The sequence below is a fragment of the Schistocerca piceifrons genome, chromosome 1, assembly GCF_021461385.2.
Source record: "Schistocerca piceifrons isolate TAMUIC-IGC-003096 chromosome 1, iqSchPice1.1, whole genome shotgun sequence".
NCBI classification, from domain to species: Eukaryota; Metazoa; Arthropoda; class Insecta; order Orthoptera; family Acrididae; genus Schistocerca; species Schistocerca piceifrons.
Window position 1 is genome coordinate 430,517,376 of NC_060138.1, and position 24,957 is coordinate 430,542,332.

The window sequence follows — 24,957 nt, forward strand, 5'->3', positions numbered from 1 at the left end:
GTCCAAAAGTCTGTTCAGTGAAGTTCCTCACTTTTCAGAAGACAACCTGATAGTCTCCAGTGCCTGACTTGAGCTGCTCTCACCAATTATCTAGAGATTATATTCCTGATTAGCATTTGATGTAGTACCACACCTACACTTATTGTAGGATCATATGGGGTGTGAAGTACAATTTGTGACTGGATTGAGGACTTTTTTGGTAGGGAAGACACAGCACGTTATCTTGGATGGAGAGGCATCATCAGATGTAGAGAGAGCTTCGGGTGCACCCCAGGGAAGGATGTTGGGACCCTTGCTATTCGTGTTGTACATTAATGACCTTGTAAACAATATTAATAGTAAAATCAGGCTTTTTGCACATGATGCAGTCATCTATAATGAAGTATTATCTGAAGAAGCTGCATTAATATTCAAACAGATCTCAATAAGATTTCCAAGTGGTGCTAAGATTGGCAACTTGCTTTAAATGTTCAGAAATGTAAAATTCTGCACTTCACAAAACGTAAAAATGTATTATTCCAAGACTGCAATATCAATAAATCACTGTTGGAATTTGCCAGCTCCTACATATACAGGGTTATTACAAATGATTGAAGCGATTTCACAGCTCTACAATAACTTTATTATTTGAGATATTTTCACAATGGTTTGCACACACATACAAAAACTCAAAAAGTTTTTTTAGGCATTCACAAATGTTCGATATGTGCCCCTTTAGTGATTCGGCAGACATCAAGCCGATAATCAAGTTCCTCCCACACTCGGCGCAGCATGTCCCCATCAATGAGTTCAAAAGCATCGTTGATGCGAGCTCGCAGTTCTGGCACGTTTCTCGGTAGAGGAGGTTTAAACAATGAATCTTTCACATAACCCCACAGAAAGAAATCGCATGGGGTTAAGTCGGGAGAGCGTGGAGGCCATGACATGAATTGCTGATCATGATCTCCACCACGACCGATCCATCGGTTATCCAATCTCCTGTTTAAGAGATGCCGAACATCATGATGGAAGTGCGGTGGAGCACCATCCTGTTGAAAGATGAAGTTGGCGCTGTCGGTCTCCAGTTGTGGCATGAGCCAATTTTCCAGCATGTCCAGATACACGTGTCCTGTAACGTTTTTTTCGCAGAAGGAAAAGGGGCCGTAAACTTTAAACCATGAGATTGCACAAAACACGTTAACTTTTGGTGAATTGCGAATTTGCTGCACGAATGCGTGAGGATACTCTACCGCCCGGATTCGCACATTGTGTCTGTTCACTTCACCATTAAGAAAAAATGTTGCTTCATCACTGAAAACAAGTTTCGCACTGAACGCATCCTCTTCCATGAGCTGTTGCAACCGCGCCGAATATTCAAAGCGTTTGACTTTGTCATCGGGTGTCAGGGCTTGTAGCAATTGTAAACGGTAAGGCTTCTGCTTTAGCCTTTTCCGTAAGATTTTCCAAACCGTCGGCTGTGGTATGTTTAGCTCCCTGCTTGCTTTATTCGTCGACTTCCACGGGATACACGTGAAACTTGCCCGCACGCGTTCAACCATTTCTTCGCTCACTGCAGGCCGACCCGTTGACTTCCCCTTACAGAGGCATCCAGAAGCTTTAAACTGTGCATACCATCGCCGAATGGAGTTAGCAGTTGGTGGATCTTTGTTGAACTTCGTCCTGAAGTGTCGTTGCACTGTTATGACTGACTGATGTGAGTGCATTTCAAGCACGACATATGCTTTCTCGGCTCCTGTCGCCATTTTGTCTCACTGCGCTCTCGAGCGCTCTGGCGGCAGAAACCTGAAGTGCGGCTTCAGCCGAACAAAACTTCATGAGTTTTTCTACGTATCTGTAGTGTGTCGTGACCATATGCCAATGAATGGAGCTACAGTGAATTTATGAAATCGCTTCAATCATTTGTAATAGCCCTGTACATGAGTTACTCATACGTATACCTGGGTTTAACACTTTGCAGGGATATGAAATGGGATGAGCACATAGGCTCAGTTGTAGGTAAAGCAGGTGGTAGACTACAGTTTATTGGTAGAATACTGGGAAAGTGCAATCAGAGTGTTAGAGTGACAGTGAGGAAACTGAAATGACTCTTTAAGATAAACGTAAACTATCCTGACAAAGTCTATCAACCAAGTTTTGAGAATAGGCTTTAAATGATGACTCAAGGAATATACTACACCCCACCCGCTCTATGTATCACTCATCACTCACATAGGGATGATGAGGACAAGATTAGAATAATTACAGCATGCACAGAGGCACTCAATCATTCTTCCCCTGCTTCATATGTGAATGGAATGGAAAGAAACATTAATAACTGGTATGAAGGAACATACCCTCTGCTATGCACTTTGTGGTGGTCTGCAGAGTGTGGATGTAGACTTAGAGGTTGTTGCAGTTATCCAGTACCATTTTGTCACTCTTCTCATGAATTGGCATGATGGCTTTTTCCCAGGCTTTTGATACCTTTCTGTTCATCCAGATGTCCTTTATTATTCTTTTATATACTTTGCTCTGTCACCAGACAGCCCCATTTAATTCCCTCAGTGTAAATGCCATCATAACCTTCACCCTTATTGCTCTTGAGAATCTTAATTATTTTTAACACTTCCATGAAGGTGCGTGTATGAGCTCTGCAGTTTACCTTGTTGTATTACAGCATTAACCTTCCTGTAGGTGTTCCAGGGTCAGCAGATTGTTTAAGTACCTTGCCATTTCCACAAATTGCATCTTTCTCTCTATTTTCAGTTCAACATCATGTCATTTCACATTGCTTCATGGCCCTTTTATCTTGTTCTTTATCTCCTTACAGAAGGCTCTTGTCTGGTTTTCCTTGACTGCATGATCAACTTTTCCAACTTTCATTCCACTTGTTTTTCCTGGAATTTATTATTATCTTAGTAGTTATTCTCAGTTTCACAAATTTTCGAGTTGTTTTCTTTCTTAGTTTTCTGCCAGAGCCTCCATACATTTCTTGCATACTCAATAGCTTCTTTACACTCATCCATCTACCACTCTTATTTTCTTTTACGTCTGCATCTACACTGATACTCTGCAAACCACTGTGAAGTGCATGGCAGAGGGTATTTCTTCCCATTGTATCAGTTATTAGGATTTCTTCCTGTTCCATTCATGTATTTAGTGTGGGAAGAATGATTGTTTAAATGCCTCTATGGTGCTGTAATTAACCTAATCTTGCCTTCACAATCCCTATGCGAGTGGTAAGGAGGAGGTTGTAGTACATTCCTAGAATCATCATTTAAAGCCAGTTCTTGGAACTTTGTAAGCAAGCTTTCTTGGGATAGTTTACAAGTATCTTCAAGCGTCTGCCAGTTCAGTTTCTTCAGCATCTCTGTGACACAGTCCCATGGGTCAAACATATCTGTGACCATTTGTGTTGCCCTTCTCTTGTTACTTGGGAGCAGTCATTCTCATTCCACTTTTATGATGTCCTTCACTTTCTCCCACATGTTTAACTGTAAAGTCCCTTGAAAATTGGAACCCTTCAACCCCCACAAACCAACCAGCCAACCAACCTTGCAAATTCATTCTTGTATCTGTTCAAAAGTTATTTGTTAACTCTGTTAGTGTTCATGGTTTTCTATCTTTGATTTCTATTTTGTAGCCATTTGCATTTCATTTCAGTGAGGCAATAGTCAGATTCAATTCTACAGTTTTCATGACACTAGTGTTCAAAATCTCTGTGGTTCTTGTCTTGGGTCATTACATGGTCTAATTGTCTCTCGCTAACCCTATTACCTGGAGTCATGTCATCTTCTTAGATGCATTGACTTTATAGTGAGTGGTCACAATTCTCAGCTTGTGCCTCCTGAACAGATTTGCTAGCATCTCTCCATTCTCACTGATTCTCTTGCGTGCCAAATATTCTATTACAAGGCCTTTGAATCTCTTCTCTGTACCAAACTGTGCATTGGAAATACCCAACAGGACTGTTACTCCCCTCTTATCTGCTTCTGTCATTACCTTATATATTATGTTCCAGAACTGCTCTGTTCCTGCATTGTCTTTTTTGTTTTTTAATTCGCAGGTGCATGTACATTTATCAGGATATAGATTTTGTTTCATGTCTTCATCCCCAGGTACAAGAGCGTCTTGTTGACACCCTTCCATTCAGAAACATAAGTCAGGTAGTGCCTGTCTACCACAACATTCTGACTTCGATGTGTTCTCATTGATGAATCTTATTTCTTGCAGTGCCAGGATGGGTATTCTATATCCTTTCATACTACCCAGGACTTGCTTTACTTTGTCAATCTTGATTATAATCTGAATGTTAATGGCTCCCAATTTAAAGGTCAGTTTTCATATTATTTCACTGTCTGATTCATTACAGATAATGAGGAAGCACCTCAAATGTATTGGTTGGGGTGCAGTAGCTCAAATTCTTCCTCGCCCTCGCCCCTTTTCCCTCCCCCTGTGTACAGTGCCCCTATATCTCACTGGTGTGCCACTTACAATAAAGACAATGATTGGTGGTATGTCCCCATCCAGTATTTATTTTGAAGGAGACAGTATCCACCGACAAAGTAAGTACTTGAGGTACCTTTGATACCTACTGGTAGACTGTTTAACACAACTGATTGCACTAGTTTATAATCCATAGAGGTGGTTTTCATCTGTTTACAAATTGCAATTAACCCATTTTTTCATGTGCAAGGACAACGCTTTCAGTGGAGCTGGAATGCTCTACATTGGCCAAAACTATGCTGTCAAGTTTTTCCTAACTTGTTATGATTTAGCTTCTTTATGATTGGGCCTGCAGTGAAATACATATATGTCTTGAAATGACATCGTAAGTGTGGTTTCAGTATCACTGCTTACAATAATAATCAATAAATGTTTTAAGCAGTGATACTGGAGCCTTACTTACAATTGTCATGATTTGTCCATTCTCTTTCTGTTCCCTTCTACCCTCCCTTCATACTCCTTTGTCCCTCCCTCAAACATGCAGGATTCAAGTTTTTCCTTTAATATCCTCTTCTGCCCTCATCGTTTCATCCAAGAATATGGCTTTTCATATCTGTTACTTTTTACATTCTAACTGTATTTTCTTTCTTATTTTCTCTATTCCCCCCCCCCCCCCCCTGTTAATTTGCGCTACATACTGTTGTAGAAAATGAGATATCATATAATTCTATAATGTTTGCTGGGAAATCAGTGACCATTTTTTGCATGGATAAACTTTTCATTTGCTGCCAATAAAGACAAAGTTGTACCAAAATGTTCCTAAGTCTACATAGAATTGTTATGAGTCCATTTGAATTGTCCAGCTTTCTTTATGACTACAAGTGGCTTAGATTATTCATGAATTTTTGAACACAAACAAGATGACAGAATTTGTCCCCAAGGGACCAAATCTGAAGATGCAAGTGCAGATTAAGATCTAGTTGGAACATAATTTTATCAGTTATCATTGGTTTCTCCATCTTCAGCTCACTGCAGTTAATTTAAGTAAGCTTAAGATTGATTTTAACAGCTGCTGCAGGAGATGGCCATACAAACAAACATATTATAATACTTTTAGTTAATATATTTTGGGAACTTTAATTCCCTCTTCTATACCCTTCTCCAATGTCTTCATTTGAAGCGTCACAGTATAATGGCCTATGTATTGACAAATAGTCCAGAAAATAATGTCAGGATCAATTGCAAATGTGGTAAATATGGAAACTAAATGTAAAATCATTATCATATTTTTATTAGTTGTTCTTCACTACTTACTTCTTTAAGTGTTGATCCCTCAGCCTTAATTACAACAACAACAGCAAATGCTGGTATGCACAGGAGTGATGCTGATGCTATGCACCAACCAAGCACTTCTGCCCAAACTGGGTACCTATACTCTCCGTTGTTGTATGTGGGAGACTCATAATCTATGAGGCAGAATACCCACACACACTGTAAAGAAGACAATTGACAAAATCAGAAATGATAGTCACTTTTTTATTACAGCAAAAAATTGAAAGTTACAAATTAAAATGAGTCTATGAGAATGGACAGAAAAAAGAGGGAAGGGAAATGAAGGCAGATGCTGTAATTTTCGTAGTTATATTTTGCTGTCAGTAGCTCTGAGTTGACCTTTACATTACAGTTGTTCAGAATGAATGTACTAAAGTATGGAATACAGTGTGCTGCAACCAGTGCAGTGAAACAACCAATCTAAGGAGATAGATAGTTAGATAGATAGAGAGAGAGAGAGAGAGAGAGAGAGAGAGAGAGAAAGGTGTGAGGAGCAGCAAAGTGGAATGAGGAGTGTAACAGACATAGTAACTGCAGCATACAACGTGTCTGGATGCTTTCACAGGTGACTCTTGGATCCTTAACCATGAGAAGAAATGATGGAAAATTTGGACTAGCTAGACAGATGTTGTCTGTATATTTTGAAGGACTCTGGAAATATTATCAGGATATTTTTATCACTCCTACTTCCCAATACGAGGTCCCCCCCCCCCCCCCCCACACACACACACACACACACACACAGGAGCCTCATTTGTGGCGACTAACTGTTGAGATTCCAGAGGAAAGAGCAGATGCAGTCCTTGTTGTGGGTTCAGATAATGTAGAATTTGTTAATGAATTTGAACTAGACCAATGGTTTGTAAAGTTGAATGGATGGGAAGGATTCCATTAGGTGGGCGACTAAGATGTTTTTGCATACCCCTGACAGGTACAGGGATTCATTTGTAGATCTTGCCATCAAAGGAGAAGTAATTATGGATGAGAATGTAGCTTTACAAGCAGATTGTGGAGGAGGTACTAAGTTTTGTGTCAAGATGATAATGGGAAATTTAGTGAGTGAGTGTATGGGGGTGGGGGTGGGGGAAGAAGGGAGGTTGGCATCCAAAGATGGAGCATTTAAGCAACGAAGAAAACAGCATTGTCGTATGCCAGCTGTGCTGGAATTGCTGTGGAGTATTCAGTGTAGATATGACTATTACATTGCCTGCTCGCATGGAAGGCCACCACAAAACAACATGTTGTGACTAAATTCAACCAGGTTGCAGAATGCAGCACACAGCACAGCATCTATGACATCAAGTACTGCTTCAAATGCCCTGCCACTTGGCTCTTATTCCCCTCCTACTCTAGCATAAGCTTTTAAGCTTTTCTGATCTGCACAGACAGCAACTGTCCGTACAGTATATAACCATTTCCAAAATCTGCCCACCCCTCCCAGCTCTGAAATCTCCGCTAGTCTCCAATCACAAGCAGTCGTGTCCTTCCCTCCAACATCCTTGCCTCACTGTTTGCATCTCCTCTTTCCTAAAAATATATGGTCTGCTTCTCCAGTTTTGTGACTGGTACCAGAATTCAAAGCAGTATTTTATATCTACTGTTACTATCAAGAGTAATATTGTAATGTTACCTGTGGGCAGACCTTTAAGCAAACTTATTGACCTGCCAAAATCTCTGTGTGGAAAGCAATTAATTATACAACAATTCTATGTGAACTCTTGAATTATCCAATGTGCAAGCCGTCTTCCTAGATGTCAATCTCCACCTCTCCAGTGGCTCCATAAATACGTCTGTTCATATCAAGTGCACTAATCATCAACAATAACTCCATTTCGACAACTGTCGCCTGTTTCATGTCAAAAAGTCTCTTTCTTACAGCCTTGCTACCTATGGGTGCTGCATCTGAAGCGAAAAGCTGGAGTTGTCAAAATATGCTGATAACTTTTGGGTTGTTTTGAAATTCCACCTTATGTGAACACTAACTTTTTATTCACCCCAACATGTTTTGGCACCTATGTGTTATCTTCTGTGCATCGAATTTTATTTCTATGAAGTATAATATAAAGTTTATAATAATTCCTCTATTGTAGGCCTAAAAATTTTAACACGTGCATTTGATCAATATTATGAGAAGGATAGTTGCTACTCACCATATAGCGCAAATGCTGAGTCACAGACAGGCACGACAAAAAAGACCATCAAACAAAAGTTTGGCAGTCTTTTTGTTGTGCTGGTCTGTGACTCAGCCGTCCACTATATAGTGAGTAGCAATGATCCTTTTTGTAGTATTGTTATTATTCCAGCCTGAATTTTCTATTGTTTGAACAAGTGCATTTTGTTTGGGTTGTTTTGACAGCTCACCTGAAAATTACATTGCTAATGTAACTGTGTTGTTATAGAGGGGTTCCTGTACCCTTTCTCTCATTTTTGACAGCATGGCATCTGCATAGTTGTCATGAAGCAAGACATTTCTTCACAACTAATTTGCGGATGTCATGGCGACAAAAATTATAAATCACAAGCATGGACAAATGTCAAGAGGAGATTCAGACTTTGATAAGATAATTCTCTATACCAATAACCTCACCAGAGCCTTTATTGGCAGCCAATACTCTATTTCAACCAGACCATAAATAGATCTCCCACTCCATCTCCCCATCACCTTCTCTGACACCATTTGTGCAGCTGCCGAGACATCTATCTTTCTCGCTCCCGCCTTGCACTATTCCTCAAGCCCCTTTGCCTTCCGTGTTCTTTCCTACACTCTCCCCACATCAGTCAGCCAAGGTAACTGCTCTCTGTAATCCATATTCTTTAATCAGTGCTGTTAGTGCTGCCACTGTGTGTGTGTGTGTGTGTGTATGTGTGTGTGTGTGTGTGTGTGTGTGTGTGTGTGTACTTTCTGCTACAAGCAGAGCCACTGCTCTAAAGCTAGTGACCACTGTATTCTGTGTGTGCATGCACCACACATCAATTTACTATGGGTGAGTGGTTGCAATGCTCTTATTTTACATATTGTTCCATCCAGGAATTTCCATTATTATTAAAAATTTCTTTTTCTTTTTGTATTAAATTAATGTTTGCATGGCATAATGGATTAGTAGCTTTCTATTTACTTTTGTTTTTATATTTTCTTTGTTTATTACTATTTTTTTAATTTGGTATTCGTATTTCTTAGATCCGTACATGCCAGTAATTCGCTTGGATGTGGAACGTGTCAATATAATTGTACAAATACAATTAATACTACAGAATAATAATAACATAGTACAGTAATATAAATAATTGCAAGTATCAAATTTTCTTATTTACTAGCTAACATTTATCTAGCATTAAACAATGGAAAATTCAGGATGGAATGTAACTATTATGAAAAGAAAAGTTGCTACTCACCATATAATGGAGATGCTGAGTCGCAGATATGCACCACAAAAAGACTGCCACAAGTGAAGCTTTCAGCCATTAAGGCCTTTGACATGTCAACTACACACACACACACACACACACACACACACACACACACACACACACACACACACGACTGCAGTCTCAGGCGATTAAAACCATACTGTGAGCAGCAGCACCAGTTTATGATGGGAGTGGGGACTGGGTGGGGATAAAGAGGAGGCTGGGGGAGGGTTGTTGTTATTGTTGTGGTCTTCAGTCCTGAGACTGGTTTGATGCAGCTCTCCATGCTACTCTATCCTGTGCAAGCTTCTTCATCTCCCAGTACCCACTGCAGCCTACATCCTTCTGAATATGCTTAGTGTATTCATCTCTTGGTCTCCCTCTATGATTTTTACCCTCCAGCTGCCCTCCAATACTAAATTGGTGATCCCTCGATGTCTCAGAACATGTCCTACCAACCGATCCCTTTTTTTAGTCAAGTTGTGCCACAAGCTCCTCTTCTCCCCAATTCTATTCAGTACCTCCTCATTAGTTATGTGATCTACCCATCTAATCTTCAGTACTCTTATGTAGCACCACATTTCGAAAGCTTCTATTCTCTTCTTGTCCAAACTATTTATTGTCCATGTTTCACTTCCATACATGGCTACACTCCATACAAATGCTTTCAGAAACGACTTCCTGACACTGAAATCTATACTCGATGTTAACAAATTTCTTCTTCAGAAATGCTTTCCTTTCCATTGCCAGTCTACATTTCACATCCTCTCTACTTCAACCATCATCAGTTATTTTGCTCCCGAAATAGCAAAACTCCTTTACTACTTTAAATGTCTCATTTCCTAATCCAATTCCCTCAGCATCACCCGACTTAATTCAACCACATTCCATTATCCTCGTTTTTCTTTTGTTGATGTTCATCTTACACCCTCCTTTCAGGACAATGTCCATTCCATTCAACTGCTCTTCCATGTCCTTTGCTGTCTCTGACAGAATTACAATGTCATCGGCGAACCTCAAAGTTTTTATTTCTTCTCCATGGATTTTAATACCTACTTCGAATTTTTCTTTTGTTTCCTTTACTGCTTGCTCCATATACAGATTGAATAAGATCGGGGAGAGGCTGCAACCCTGTCTCACTCCCTTCCCAACCACTGCTTCCCTTTCATGTCCCTCAACTCTTATGACTGCCATCTGGTTTCTGTACAATTTGTAAATAGCCTTTCGCTCCCTGTATTTTACCCCTGCCACCTTCAGAATTTGAAAGAGAGTATTCCAGTCAACATTGTCAAAGGCTTTCTCTAAGTCTACAAATGCTAGAAACGTAGGTTTGCCTTTCCTTAATCTTTCTTCTAAGATAAGTCGTAGGGTCAGTATTGCCTCACATGTTCCAACATTTCTACGGTATCCAAACTGATCTTACCCGAGGTCGGCTACTATCAGTTTTTCCATTCGTCTGTAAAGAATTCGCATTAGTATTTTGCAGCTGTGACTTATTAAACTGATAGTTTGGTAATTTTCACATCTGTCAACACCTGCTTTCTTTGGAATTGGAATTATTATATTCTTCTTGAAGTCTGAGGGTATTTCACCTGTCTCATACATCTTGCTCACCAGATGGTAGAGTTTTGTCAGGACTGGCTCTCCCACGGCCGTCAGTAGTTCCAATGGAATATTGTCTACTCCGGGGGCCTTGTTTCGACTCAGGTCTTTCAGTGCTCTGTCAAACTCTTCACGCAGTATCTTATCTCCCATTTCATCTACATCCTCTTCCAATTCCATAATATTCTCCTCAAGTACATCACCCTTGTATAGACCCTCTATATACTCCTTCCACCTTTCTGCTTTCCCTCCTTTGCTTAGAACCGGGTTTCCATCTGAGCTCTTGATATTCATGCAAGTAGTTCTCCTTTTTGCAAAGATCTCTTTAATTTTCCTGTAGGCAGTATCTATCTTACCCCTAGTGAGATAAGCCTCTACATCCTTACATTTGTCCTCTAGCCATCCCTGCTTAGCCACTTTGCACTTCCTGTCGATATCATTTTTGAGACGTTTGTATTCCTTTTTGCCTGCTTCATTTACTGCATTTTTATATTTTCTCCTTTCATCAATTAAATTCAATATTTCACTGTCACCCAAGGGTTTCTACTAGCCCTCATCTTTTTACCTATTTTATCCTGTGCTGCCTTCACTATTTCAGCCCTCAAAGCTACCCATTCTTCTTCTACTGTATTTCTTTCCCCCATTCCTGTCAATTGTTCCCTTTTGCTTTCCCTGAAACTCTGTACAACCTCTGGTTCTTTCAGTTTATCCAGGTCCCATCTCCTTAAATTCCCACCTTTTTGCAGTTTCTTCAGTTTTAATCTACAGTTCATAAGCAATAGATTGTAGTCAGAGTCCACATCTGCCCCTGGAAATGTCTTACAATTTAAAACCTGGTTCCTGAATCTCTGTCTTATCATTATATAATCTGATACCTTTTAGTATCTCTAGGGTTCTTCCATGTAACAACTTTCTTTCATGATTCTTGAACCAAGTGTTAGCTATGATTAAGTTATGTTCTGCGCAAAATTCCACCAGGTGGCTTCTTCTTTCCTTTCTTAGCCCCAATCCATATTCACCACTATGTTTCCTTCTCTCCCTTTTCCTACTCTCGAATTCCAGTCACCCGTGACTATTAAATTTTTGTCTCCCTTCACTACCTGAATAATTTCTTTTATCTCATCATACATTTCATCAATTTCTTCATCATCTGCAGAGCTAGTTGGCATATAAACTTGCACTACTGTACTAGGTGTGGGCTTCGTGTCTATCTTGGCCACAATGATGCGTTCACTATGCTGTTTGTAGTAGCTTACCTGTACTCCTATATTTTTATTCATTATTAAACCTACTCCTGCATTACCCGTATTTGATTTTGTATTTATAACCCTGTATTCACCTGACCAAAAGTCTTGTTCCTCCTGCCACCGAACTTCACTAACTCCCACTATATCTAACTTTAATCTATCCATATCTCTTTTTAAATTTTCTAACCTACCTGCCCGATTAAGGGATCTGACATTCCACGCTCCGATCCGTAGAATGCCAGTTTTCTTTCCCCTGATAACGACATCCTCTTGAGTAGTCCCTGCCCGGAGATCCGAATGGGGGACTATTTTACCTCCAGAATATTTTACCCAAGAGGACACCATCACCATTTAATCATACAGCAAAGCTACATGCCCTCGGGAAAAATTACGGCTGTAGTTTCCCCTTGCTTTCAGCCGTTCGCACTACCAGAACAGCAAGGCCGTTTTGGTTAGTGTTACAAGGCCAGATCAGTCAATCATCCAGACTGTTGTGCCTCCAACTACTGAAAAGGCTGCTGCCTCTCTTCAGGAACCACATGTTTGTCTGGCCTCTCAACAGATACCCTCCGTTGTCGTTGCACCTACGGTACGGCTATCTGTATCGTTGAGGCACGCGAGCCTCCCCACCAACGGCAAGGTCTATGGTTCGTGGGGCAGAGGTATAGTATGGATAGTATGATGCGGGTGGCAGACAGTTAAGTGCTGCTGGTTAGACAGAGGGCAGGGGAGGGGGTGGGGGAAGTAGTGAGAAAGGAGAAAGTCTGAGTGCGATGGTGGAATGATGGCTGTGTAGTTCTGGAATGGGAACAGGGAAGGGGCTGGATGGGTGAGGACAATGACTAACTAAGGTTGAGCCCAGGAGGGTTACGGGAACATAGGCTGTATTGCAGGGAAAGTTCCCACCTGTGGAACTCAGAAAACCTGGTGTTGGTGGGAAGGATTCATATGGCACAGGTTGAAGCAGTCATTGAAATGAAGGATGTAATGCTTGGCAGCATGCTCAGCAACAGGGTGTTCCACTAGTTTCTTGGCTACAGATTATCGGTGGCCATTGATGCAGACAGACAGCTTGTTGGTTGCCATTCCCACATAGAATGTAGCACAGAGGTTGCAACTTAGTTTGTAGCTCATATGACTGGTTTCATAGGTAGCCCTGCCTGTGATGGGATAGGTGATTTTCATGACCAGACTGGAGCAGGTGGTGGTGGGAGGATGTATGGGACTGGTCTTGACATCTAGGTCTATTACAGGGGTATGAGCCATGAGGTAAGGAGTTGGGAGCAGGGGTTAGCTCACGGCTCATACCCCTGTAATAGACTTAGATGCAAGACCTGTCCCATACATCTTCCCACCACCACCTACTCCAATTCAGTCACAAACATCACCTACCCCATCATAGGCAGGGCTACTTGTGGAACCAGTAATGTGATCTACGAGCTGGGCTGCAACCAGCATGCTGCATTCTATGTGGGCAGAAAACCAAAAGCTGTCTGTCCGCATGAATGGTCACCAACAAACCACGGTCAAGAAATAAATGGACTGCCATGTTGCTGAAAACACTGCCAAACATCATATCCTTCATTTCAATGACTGCTTCACAGATTGTGCCTTATGGATCCTTCCCACCAACAGCAGCTTTTGTGAACTGCACAGGTGGGAACTTTCCCTGCAATACATCCTACATTCCCATAACCCTCTTGGACTCAACCTTTGTTAGTCACTGTCCTCATCCATCCAGCCCTTCCCTGTTCCAATTCCAGCACTACACACCCGTCATTCCACCATCACACTCAGTCTTTCTCCTTTTCTGCTACTCCCTCCCACTTTCTATCTAACCTGCAGGAGCACTTCACTGTCTGCCACCCCCACCATACTATCCCTCCCCCTACCCACACCAGTCTCCTCTTTACCCCACCCAGTTGTCACTCCCATCATGCACTGGTGCTACTGCTCGCAGTGTGGTTTCATTGCCTGGGACTGCAGTCGTGTGTGTAAGTTGCGTTTGCGTGCACATGTTTGTGATGGCCAAAAGTTTTATTTGAGACAGTCTTTTTGTTGTTGCCTATCTGTGACTTCAGCATCTCCGCTATATGGTGAGTAGTCACTCTCCTTTTCATAATACTGTTACATTGATCTAGTACTGTAATTCACTGTCTAACATTAAAATAGTATTGTATCTTTCATCTAATAACTCAATAACAAGATATATCTATTTATTCAAGAAGTGTATATGGGAACTTTTAATTACTTCTGGAAAAGAATTCATCTAAGGAGTACAGTGGACAGTCAAGTAGGTATTTCTTTAACATACATCTGAATAGCATTTCATTTTCTCTCATAATTTAATATAATTAGGAAGTGCATTAAAATTACTTTTGAATGCATTATGGGAACAGTAGTGATCAATGTCTTGTAAATAATTACTATTAAAAACAGTCTTGATCACGATTTATTTAACAAGGTGACCGGTTTCGACCACTACTGTGGTCATCTTCAGACCATTGAGTAGGAACCCCTTTCTGTTGGAGAATCACAATTCTCCAACAGAAAGGGGTTCCTACTCAATGGTCTGAAGATGACCACAGTAGTGGTAGAAACCGGTCACCTTGTTAAATAAACCGTGATCAAGACTGTTTTTAATAGTAATTAAGTGCATTAAAAGTCATAATAGCAGCATACTTTACTCCCTTCTGTACAAGTGAAGTTTTTTAGTTTAAAATAGAGATCATCTTTCCCTCTAGTGTTATAGTTGTGGTGCGAACAATTTTTTCATAATGAGCATAGTTTTTAATGACACTTATTGTGATCAGTATTCCTAACTGAGTGACGAGTTTTCTATATGAGGTTCATGGAGAAACCCCACACATAATTCTGACTGCTCTCTTCTGAGCTGTTAGGACTTTTTTTTGGGGACTGGTCAATTACCCCAGAAGATTATGCCACAACTCATTAATGAGTGAAAGTGCCCAAAATAAGCCAATTTCTGAATGGTGATGTCCCCAAAATAAGTGATGATTCTTAAAGCAAAAGTTGCTGATGTCACCCCTTTTAGAGTCAGGAGGACACATGATGTTCCCAGTTGAGCCTTCTGTCAATAAGAACCCCTCGGAATTTAGTGGAGTGTACCTGTTCTAGTACCTGTTTGTCATGTGCAATGACTATGTTCTCTGGATTTTTATTTTTAGTGTGGAACTGAATAAAATTAGTTTTTTAATATTAACTGAAAGAGAAACCAAGCTGCAGCTTCTCGGAGCATGTCATTAACATCAGGCTCTAGATCAGTAGCAGACATACTGTCTTAACACAATGCTTGTCTACCACAATTACATTCATTAATTCATAATACACTAGATGGAAAAATATTTCTCCTGGATCTGTACTTTATTGGTTTCTGCATTTTTCCATTTATATCTACAATTTTTATTTGGAACTAATTATTATTTTATTAGTAATGTTTTATGTAATGCCTGTGGAAGAAACACAGTGACACAAATAGTAACCAACAAACTTTTGTTCATATTCTATCACTAGGAAAATAATCTCGCATTACTAATAACTAAGAATAAGTCTGAAAAATATCAGGCATACCATCAAAAGAACGGGTGCTGCTACCCACCAGCAAAATCTTATATAAAGTGAAGGAAACCTGCCAGTCATATCATTTACATTTCTTGCAAGTCTGTGGGCACCATACAGCCAAGAAATTCCAATCACTTCAAAGAATGCCAAGAACATTATTGATATTGAAGCAGCATATTGATCTACTAACTGGAAGAAGTAGATACCACCCTGGAAAAATAATTTGTTTATAATATCACATCACTAATTAGTAGTACATAATAATACAAAAATTACACCACCACTGCACATGAGTAGGGACGGGGGTTTGAAAGAATGTGCATAATGACATCTCAAATGGAGTGAACTAATTTAGAAGGTAACATGAAACACAATCATATCTAAAATTTGGAAAAAAGCAGGTAGCATGAAAGTCTTTTATCTGAAATATATTAATAAAACTGCCTGCTGACAGAAGGCAACTTCCAACATCTTAATATGAATTATTGTCAACAAGACGTATTTTTGAAAAAAAGCAACTGTTATATGATAAATGCATTACACAACACACATATCCAATAGTTTACTTGAGTTACTGAGCCTTTTGACAATGTCAGATATGATGGAACAATTAGTATGAAAAGCACGAGTTGTATTTCCTATGCAGTAAAGAAACTATAGAATATAGCATACTCTTAATAAAACTAACTTATGATTCATGAAAAGAAGGAAACACTTTCAAAAAATTCCACCAAGTCATTAATCATAATGAAATCAAAAAAATAACAACATTCACTCAAGAAAATCTGGGCTGGAATACAATGTGTACAAGATGACAAACCACTTCACACCAAACAGAAGAGCTACTGAGCAAACAGGCACATCTTTAAGTATTCCCTCCCTCCCCCTCCCCACACCCCCTCTTCTCCCCCTTCCTGCTCTTGCAGACACCACAAATAAAATTTCTATGAGTAAAATCAAAAAGGTTTGGAGTCCGATCCTCTGTAACATCTCACTTAATGTGTATGTATTTCCTGATGTTCCTTCAGTTTCATTTGTATGTAAAGTGTGAAATTTCTTTGAATTGGGTGTAGTAATTGTAATAAACACAATCTTCCCTTCATATTCTTATGCTGCTTTCACCTATATTGCAGGGAGTGTCACTTTCTTAGAACTGTCATTGTAGTTCTGTAATATTCACACTACATTCCAAGTATGCATATTTTTTGTTATGCAACATTTCTGTAATAAGAAGGCAAGGTGAAAACCTCTTTGACTGCTAGTAAACACAATTGAAACTTAAAACAAAAAATAACTGAGGTCTGATGTGTGATGTGTGACTGTGGACTTATTTTTCCTCTCATATGTTCATGGATTTCGTCTGAATGAAAATGTAACATAGAAGTGGAAAGTACTTTAAACTGTTAACATTTATCATTACTGAGCAGAAAAAGTACTTACTTGCTTATATGGGACTTTTAAATGCTATAAAACTTATAAAATAAAAACAAAGTTTAACAGCTTTACAGAATCATGACAGACAATCCCATGTACTAGTAACAAAAACATCCAACATGTGGATATTTGAGTTGGAGTTTCATAAAATGTTTAAAACCAAGTTAAAAGAAAACATATGAACTGTGGAGGAACTTTGAAGAACATTCAAGAAAAGAAATGTCTGGAAATTTCTGTAACAGACATGGGGGTAGGAAATATGTTGAGACCTCCATAAACAGTTAACTTTGCAAAGGCAATGGTTCTAACGGGAGACAACAACTAGAATGTATGAAACAGAAGGTGCCAAAGGCTGAGTACGGTATTGAAGTAGATATAAAAATGTTAATGCCAGATAAGAAGAGAATGAGAATGATATACAACTAGTTAAATATAGTTTTAAAAAAAGAAATGGGAAAATATTGTGTGTTTATTTTTAATATGTTCTGAATGAAACTGATACTCATTCAGTGAAGAAATGGCTGGCTGGAGTATTGGGACTTGCTACCAACTGACCATGAGACTGAACATCTGTCACATACAGAAATGACTGAAAATACTATTTTGGTTGCTCGGCACTAAACTGACATTACCGCATTATTATGTTCAAACAATATTTTCTGGGCTACTAGTAACCATTTAATGAAAGTGAATATTTTGTGGTATTAATATCTTACCTGTGTAACATGTGGAAGACCAAAAAGGAATGATATAGCACACACTATCAGTACCAGCATCTCATGACACATAAGTCTTTTCCTGACCCAGTTTGGGAAACCATCCTGTATGGATGTAACAACAACTTCGACTATAGCAAACTGAAACATAAAATGATCATGGTGCACAACCTGTTATAATTTTTGATAAAGCAACTTTTTTTTTTCATAAATGGGTCAACTATTTTAATGTCAGCACTGTAAATGTCAGTAAAATTTGAAGAAGATCTCATTTTGAATAATTTATTTATAAATATCTTACTAACATTATATGTAACTGGCTTCATTACTGTTATAGCTCATACCTGGCTATTCAAGCTGAGACACAGCAACATGAAGAAAAAGAGAACAGCCCACAGCTGAGATGCTGGCATTTTAGCCATTGCCTGTGGATATACAATGAACACAAGACCTGGACCTGAAAAAATGTTCATCAAACAGTTATGAGCAAGAAGTCACAGCACAATAAACATAGTTTATTTTGACTTGTAAATAATATATTTCAACTATCAGTCATTCTTTGGAATTTTTATTGGCAGATCTAGATTTCAGCTAGAAACTAGCCATACTCAATGAACTATCATTTTTGATCAATGCGTGTAATTCCTGTTGGTTGGGCTTCATCCACAGTTCAATGAACTGATACAGTTTATTTTTATTGTGTTTTTTGTGTGTTAAAATCTCTTCCAAAGCTTTGTCATTTCTGTAGTCTCGCATTAACAATTTTAATACACTTCCATTAATAACAACTCTATTTAAAACTGATTTAAACAATTTTATCACAGAGAAAAATTTTTTCCTAAAATTTAATAGCTCAATGGGTAAGTGGTCAGCATGTCTGTCACGTGGAGGATCTGGACTCAATTCCTGGTACTGAAAAGAATTTTTTCTTGATGGGAGGACTGAAGTGGGATGGATTCACCTTCATGATGCCAACTGACAAGCTACTTAAGCTGAAAGCAATGGCTCCAAGCTCTGGGAACAGTGTGCTGATGTCATGTCCCCCTCCATACCACACCCCAATGACACCACTGGCAGAGTATAAAATGGCAGTTCTTCAGTAATGAATGATCTCTACAGATCAGTACATGGAGCAGTAACTTTTGCCAGCTCCTTACAATAAAATTTGGTTCTTGGCAACAATTATACAATGATTACATTCAGTGTTACAGAGAAAAAATAACACACAGTGTTATAAAGAAATACTACACTAACCAAGATGTGCATTATGTTCTAAAGCTCCTGTAATCATGATGAATAGCATCCAATCTCACATGGCAATATGTGCCCCTTTGCTTTAAAAAGCAGGGATGTAATTGGCGTATTTGTTTAAGATACATTACACAACTTCTCCTATCTTTTGTAGGCTGGATGCCATGTTGTTGTCCCAGTACTTACTGCAACCTACATCCTTCTGAATCTGCTTAATGTCTTGGTCTCCCTCTATGATTTTTACCCTCCACACTGCCCTCCAACGCTAAATTTGTGATCCCTTGATGCCTCAGAACATGTCCTACCAACCAGTCCCTTCTTCTTGTCAAGTTGTGCCACAAACTCCTCTTCTCCCCAATACTATTCAATACCTCCTCATTAGTTACGTGACCTACCCATCTAATCTTCAGCATTCTTCTGTAGCACCACATTTCGAAAGCTTCTACTCTCTTCTTGTCCAAACTATTTATCGTCCATGTTTCACTTCCATACATGGCTACACTCCATACAAATACTTTCAGAAACGACATCCCGACACTTACATCTATACTCGATGTTAACAAATTTCTCTTCTTCAGAAACACTTTCCTTGCCATTGCCACTCTACATTTTATATCCTCTCTACTTCGACCATCATCAGTTATTTTGCTCCCCAAAAAGCAAAACTCTTACTACTTGAAGTGTCTCATTTCCTAACCTAATTCCCTCAGCATCACCCATCTTAATTCGACTACATTCCATTATCCTCGTTTTTCTTTTGTTGATGTTCATCTTATACCCTCCTTTCAAGACACTGTCCATTCTGTTCAACTGCTCTTCCAAGTCCTTTGCTGTCTCTGACAGAATTACAATGTCATTTGCGAACCTCAAAGTTTTTATTTCTTCTCCATGGATTTTAATACCTACTCCAAAATTTTCTTTTGTTTCCTTTACTGCTTGCTCAATATACAGATTGAATAAGATCGGGGATAGGCTACAACCCTGTCTCACTCCCTTCCCAACCACTCTTCCCTTTCATGACCCTCGACTCTTATAACTGCCATCTGGTTTCTGTACAAATAGTAAATAGCCTTTTGCTCCCTGTATTTTACCCCTGCCACCTTCAGAATTTGAAAGAGAGTATTCCAATCAACATTGTCAAAAGCGTTCTCTAAGTCTACAAATGCTAGAAACATAGGTTTGCCTTTCCTTAATCTTTCTTCTAAAATAAGTCGTAAGGTCAGTATTGCCTCACGTGTTCCAATATTTCTACTGAATCCAAACTGATCTTCCCCAGGGTTGGCTTCTACTAGTTTTCCATTCGTCTGTAAAGAATTCACGTTAGTATTTTGCAGCTGTGGCTTATTAAAATGATTGTTCGGTAATTTTCACATCTGTCAACACCTGCTTTCTTTGGGATTGGAATTATTATATTCTTCTTGAAGTCTGAGGGTATTTCGCCTGTCTCATATGTCTTGCTCACCAGACAGTAGAGTTTTGTCAGGACTGGCTCTCCCAAGGCTGTCAGTAGTTCTAATGGAATGTTGTCTACTCCCGGGGCCTTGTTTCGACTCAGCTTCTGGTTATTAGAAGAGATGTTTTTAAAAATGTATTTCACTATAGACAGAAGCATTTGTTACAGAGTGTTATTTAGGTATTGTCAATATCCTCAAAACATCAGTTTTGCATAACGATCTATTTTGTCTCTCTGCCAAATACAATGCTCAAACTGGTGCAAATTATTACTGAGATGATTAGTCTCATAATGCTTTTACTGAATTGTATTAGAGGAAGTAAAATGAAAACCAACTAGAAGCTTCATCCCACTACTGCTCTATCTCTGTGATAAAAATCAATACTTTAAAAGCCACCATAAACCTTAAAAGATTATCAGAACACTGAATCCAAGTATCAATTTATTCCCTACAATGTTACCTGCAGATGTTTCAGTATAAAGGCAAAGGTACTGACCAACCAGTTGATAACAACCTTAGTTCCTAATGAGTATGCTCATTTACACAATTATCTGTAGAACAAATTGCAGAAATGATGTTCCTTGCCATGCTGTACACCCAGCCTGCAAATATTTAAGATAACATGTGGCCATATGATGTCCAATTGGACATTAGACAAAAAAAACTTAGCTGACCATCTACAACTTTACTGAGCAAACTGAAGATGATGACGACAACAATGAAAATAATAATAATAATAATAATAATAATAATTACAGTATTTTTTTAGTACCCAAAACTCACTGCAATTCTAGTTGACCAATGTTGGCTCTCTGCACTTTTCCATGTATGTCTTTAATATAAAGCAGTTAACTCATTTTTTGGTCCTGGAGCTATAGTTTGAGAGCAGATGGGTTCAGGAAAATTTTGACTAAATACTAAAGGATGAATTCTACAGACAGTTTATCTTCTGGTAACTCAGTTTACTTCCACAAATTCCAACAAAGTTACACACCGAGATTTATATAAGGTCTTACTGTGATCTCTGTAAGTAAGAAGTATAACTTACCATCTGAAATAACAGCTTCTACTGGCTTATCCAACTCTACAGAAATATTCCCAATAGTTGCAAAAGCAAAGAGACCAACAAGAATGCTTGTAACGGCATTTATTGTTGATACAGCTAAAGTGTCAATTAGGAATTGATTGTTGTAATGATTATAGCTAGCAAATGATATCATAGATCCAAATGCTACTCCAAGAGAATTGAAATTCTGTGCAAGAGCATGTACCCAAACCTGCAAATAAAAGTGCACAGGATTAATTACAGGTAACGATCTCAGATGAATTCCCCTGCAATTATCATATTACAGGCTAAACTAACAGATCAAATGTCAGTAATATTAATTAGGAAGTGTGACCTGAAGCGTAATTTAAATAGGTAATGATAATATAAAATTTCACAAATTTGTCTCCTTCTAAAACTGGGTCCTCATATACCACTTGTAGCTGTAATTCCCAAAAATTATGTTACACAGAGAAAACAAATTATAAGGGGATACTACTTTCAAGATTTTAAGGGCTGCCATATGCTTTGTATATTAAACTGCATAGTAGACTTACTGTCTCCTTTCATAACCAGAAAATTCTTTCAGTTTCCCTTAATAAGATCAGATGATGTCACTATATCTTATATGATTATATGAGGAGTGAATATACAGTTTCAGTACTAGCTTAAAACATACAGTGACAGTTTCTTTCTGCAAAACTCCCTTCCTAGCTGTATTACATTTTCCTAGTCTACACAACCAAAATAAACAACTTTGAACAACACTGAAATGATCAGTTCTTTCCCCCACTTAAGAGAGCCAAATTGCATTTTCTCCCTATCACCTATAATTGTAACACATCTCTTCTGAACCAGATGAGTTTAATTTTAAATATTTTTTAAGGTTACATATAAGATATTAACATGTATAGTCAGCCATTATAAAGTGAAGATTATTTGTGAATAATTAACAACAAGTGAAGATTTCAGTCGTAAGCTACTTCTAACATCTGGTACATCAAAATTATTTTTAAAATATGATTCCTCACAATTAGTGTAATTTGCAGCCCTATAAAGGTAGCCGAGAGAGAAAGTTACTGCCAAATTAAATGTTCAGGTTTTGATCATCGGCAACTTTTAGAATTTTTTTCTGCTTTTATTCCTTATTTTTCTGTTGCCATTGCTTTGTGCACATGAGAAATACCTCACTAGGTTGTGGTTCAGTTTGGATGTTGCACTGTAGATCCCACTGTAACAGGGTAAGTAAATCAATTCACAGGTCAGAGAAAGGCCAGAGCGTATCGTCAACTGCTCCATGCTTAGTGAACCATTCTTAAACTTGAGATCAGATTCACTGGTGCTTTACTTCTGCCACATGTGTGAAGATCATCAAAAACTGGATTCTACATTAATTTGGACTGAGTCTGCCTTGGAACATAAAGACTTGGACTTTTGTGAATTGCTCTTTCTGTAGGATAACAATAAACCATGTGTTTTTGGTAGTTAGAAATACATTGTGTGACTGCAGTCCACAGAAGTTGAGATAGACATGTAACAGTCAGCTAATGGCTTATCTCATACCTATTATTTTCTTCTGAAAATTATTGAGGAGGACTGATTATGGTCTCTCTCTCTCTCTCTCTCTCTCTCTCTCTCTCTCTCTCCCCTTTATATTCCCATCAGCAGACACTGAGATGGGTGCAAATGAGTTGGCATGGACATTATATAGAACAATTGTCATGAAGGGCACACGTAAAGCGAAACATGGACAGAGCCACTAACTCAGAGGTTTACCTTTCAGTGATGTTAAGCTTGGCCTGGCAGTTCTTATGTAGATTTCTAATACCTCAAACTTGGTCTTCACCTTATGCTGTGCTCCGTTACTGCATGGTAGGGTCAGTCAGTTGCACTGGTCACTTTTGTGTTTATCCCTGTGCCAGTCTCTATACGGTGTTCAGACTCTCGAACTTCGTTCCCTCTTCTGGGGTTCAGCTCTCAGGTTTTGTTATCGAGGCACCATTAGCTCATATAATAACATTTGTGCTGGCAGTGATAGCTCGTATCACTGTCACGCCTTGTGTGAATATAAAAGTGGTATACAAAAGTGGTGGTATAGGACATTCTTATGCATGCAACACCATTTTTTTTTCTTTGTAGTGTTACATTGTAGTCACTGTGTAAGGGGTCCGTAGGCCCTTACTATAAGTTTGCACTCGGCACAGGTCGACAAGGCAAACAATCGATAGTGTCGGGTTGCGAGAGCGAGTGTGAGTTGAGTTAGTTCCCAGGTTGCGGGCCGAGCTGTGTGGAGGCCGGTTGCTATATTCCAAGGGTTTGCCAACAAAGGGAGTGGCCATCGCCGCAGTTTAACCCCTTTGTGTTAGAATAGTACGGGAAAGCGACGAAGTATAATTACTAGAGTGATCAGTGATATTTCTGTGCCGATATTTTTGGTTTCGCGTCTACCGTGCCGGCATCATTTGGATTGCAGTGTTGGATTGCAGTGTTGGATTGCGTGTGACAATAATGAATAACGAAGAGGCCTGTGCTGAGATTAGCCATAATTAATTATGTATGACGAAGGCAGTGGCTGTCTCCTTTTTCTTGTGTTTTTGAGATGAATATAGGTCTTGATTAGTGAAGCTGTGTTGGCATTCTTCTTGTCACCAGACATTTCATTATTACAGCATTGAGAAGGACAAAATGGAATGTAACAACTCCATAGCAGTCAAAATCCGATTGCCAGCCCCATTAGGTACACGGTCACATTAATTAATATTTATTTGGGCTGCTATTCAGATCCCGATCGAGCGAGATACATAAATTCGGAGGTGTTACACCCTTGGCGACCGTGACAGGACAAGTGCAATTTTCGGACGAATCGTAAAGAACAATAGATAATTTTACCTTGCTTGACACGAGAAGATATTTTTCAATGTTGGATTGAGACAGAGCATAAACTTTAAAATTTGGACAAGAAACAGTGCATTTTGAACAATACGAAGTAATAGCATCTTACGATTGTGACTAAACTTTTTTTCTTGCCATATTAAATAAGAATAATAGTGTCAATAAACTGTGTTATAATGTGCAAATGCGTAAATCCGCGCGAAAAACTGTGAGAAGTGAACACTAAAGAAAGACACGTGTGAACATTAAAATAGCAAAACGAGCCAAGAATTCGTCACGAAAGTTTTAAAGAAGTGTTTAGTGGTAATATTTTGACTGAAAATTGCTCTTTGAATAGTGAAAATCGGACAGCTTCATGTGGACCCATAAACTGTTATGCGGATGACAATGTATTGTGGCGACGCAATTATTGAGTGACGTCACGCAGACCCGTGTAGCAGTTGCGCCAAAGAGCTTCGATCCGTGAGGTGATTTCACACGTCACCCCGGCTACCTGTGCAAGGAGTAGTTCAAGCACAGACGCACTACACCGACGGTCTTCAGCGCGACTTCAAGACACCGAGCGACGA

General features: G+C 39.1%; 1 protein-coding gene across 1 annotated transcript in view; it reads right to left on the reverse strand.

Annotated features, from left to right (window-relative positions):
• Nucleotides 1–24,957, reverse strand: part of LOC124786249 (sodium- and chloride-dependent GABA transporter ine-like) — a 332,165-nt gene that overhangs the window by 3,731 nt on the left and 303,477 nt on the right. Inside the window, 5 exon segments of the mRNA XM_047254247.1 lie at nt 5,740–5,916; nt 15,606–15,806; nt 17,747–17,887; nt 18,091–18,203; nt 21,500–21,728. Of these exon segments, the coding sequence (XP_047110203.1) occupies nt 5,740–5,916; nt 15,606–15,806; nt 17,747–17,887; nt 18,091–18,203; nt 21,500–21,728 (861 nt within the window).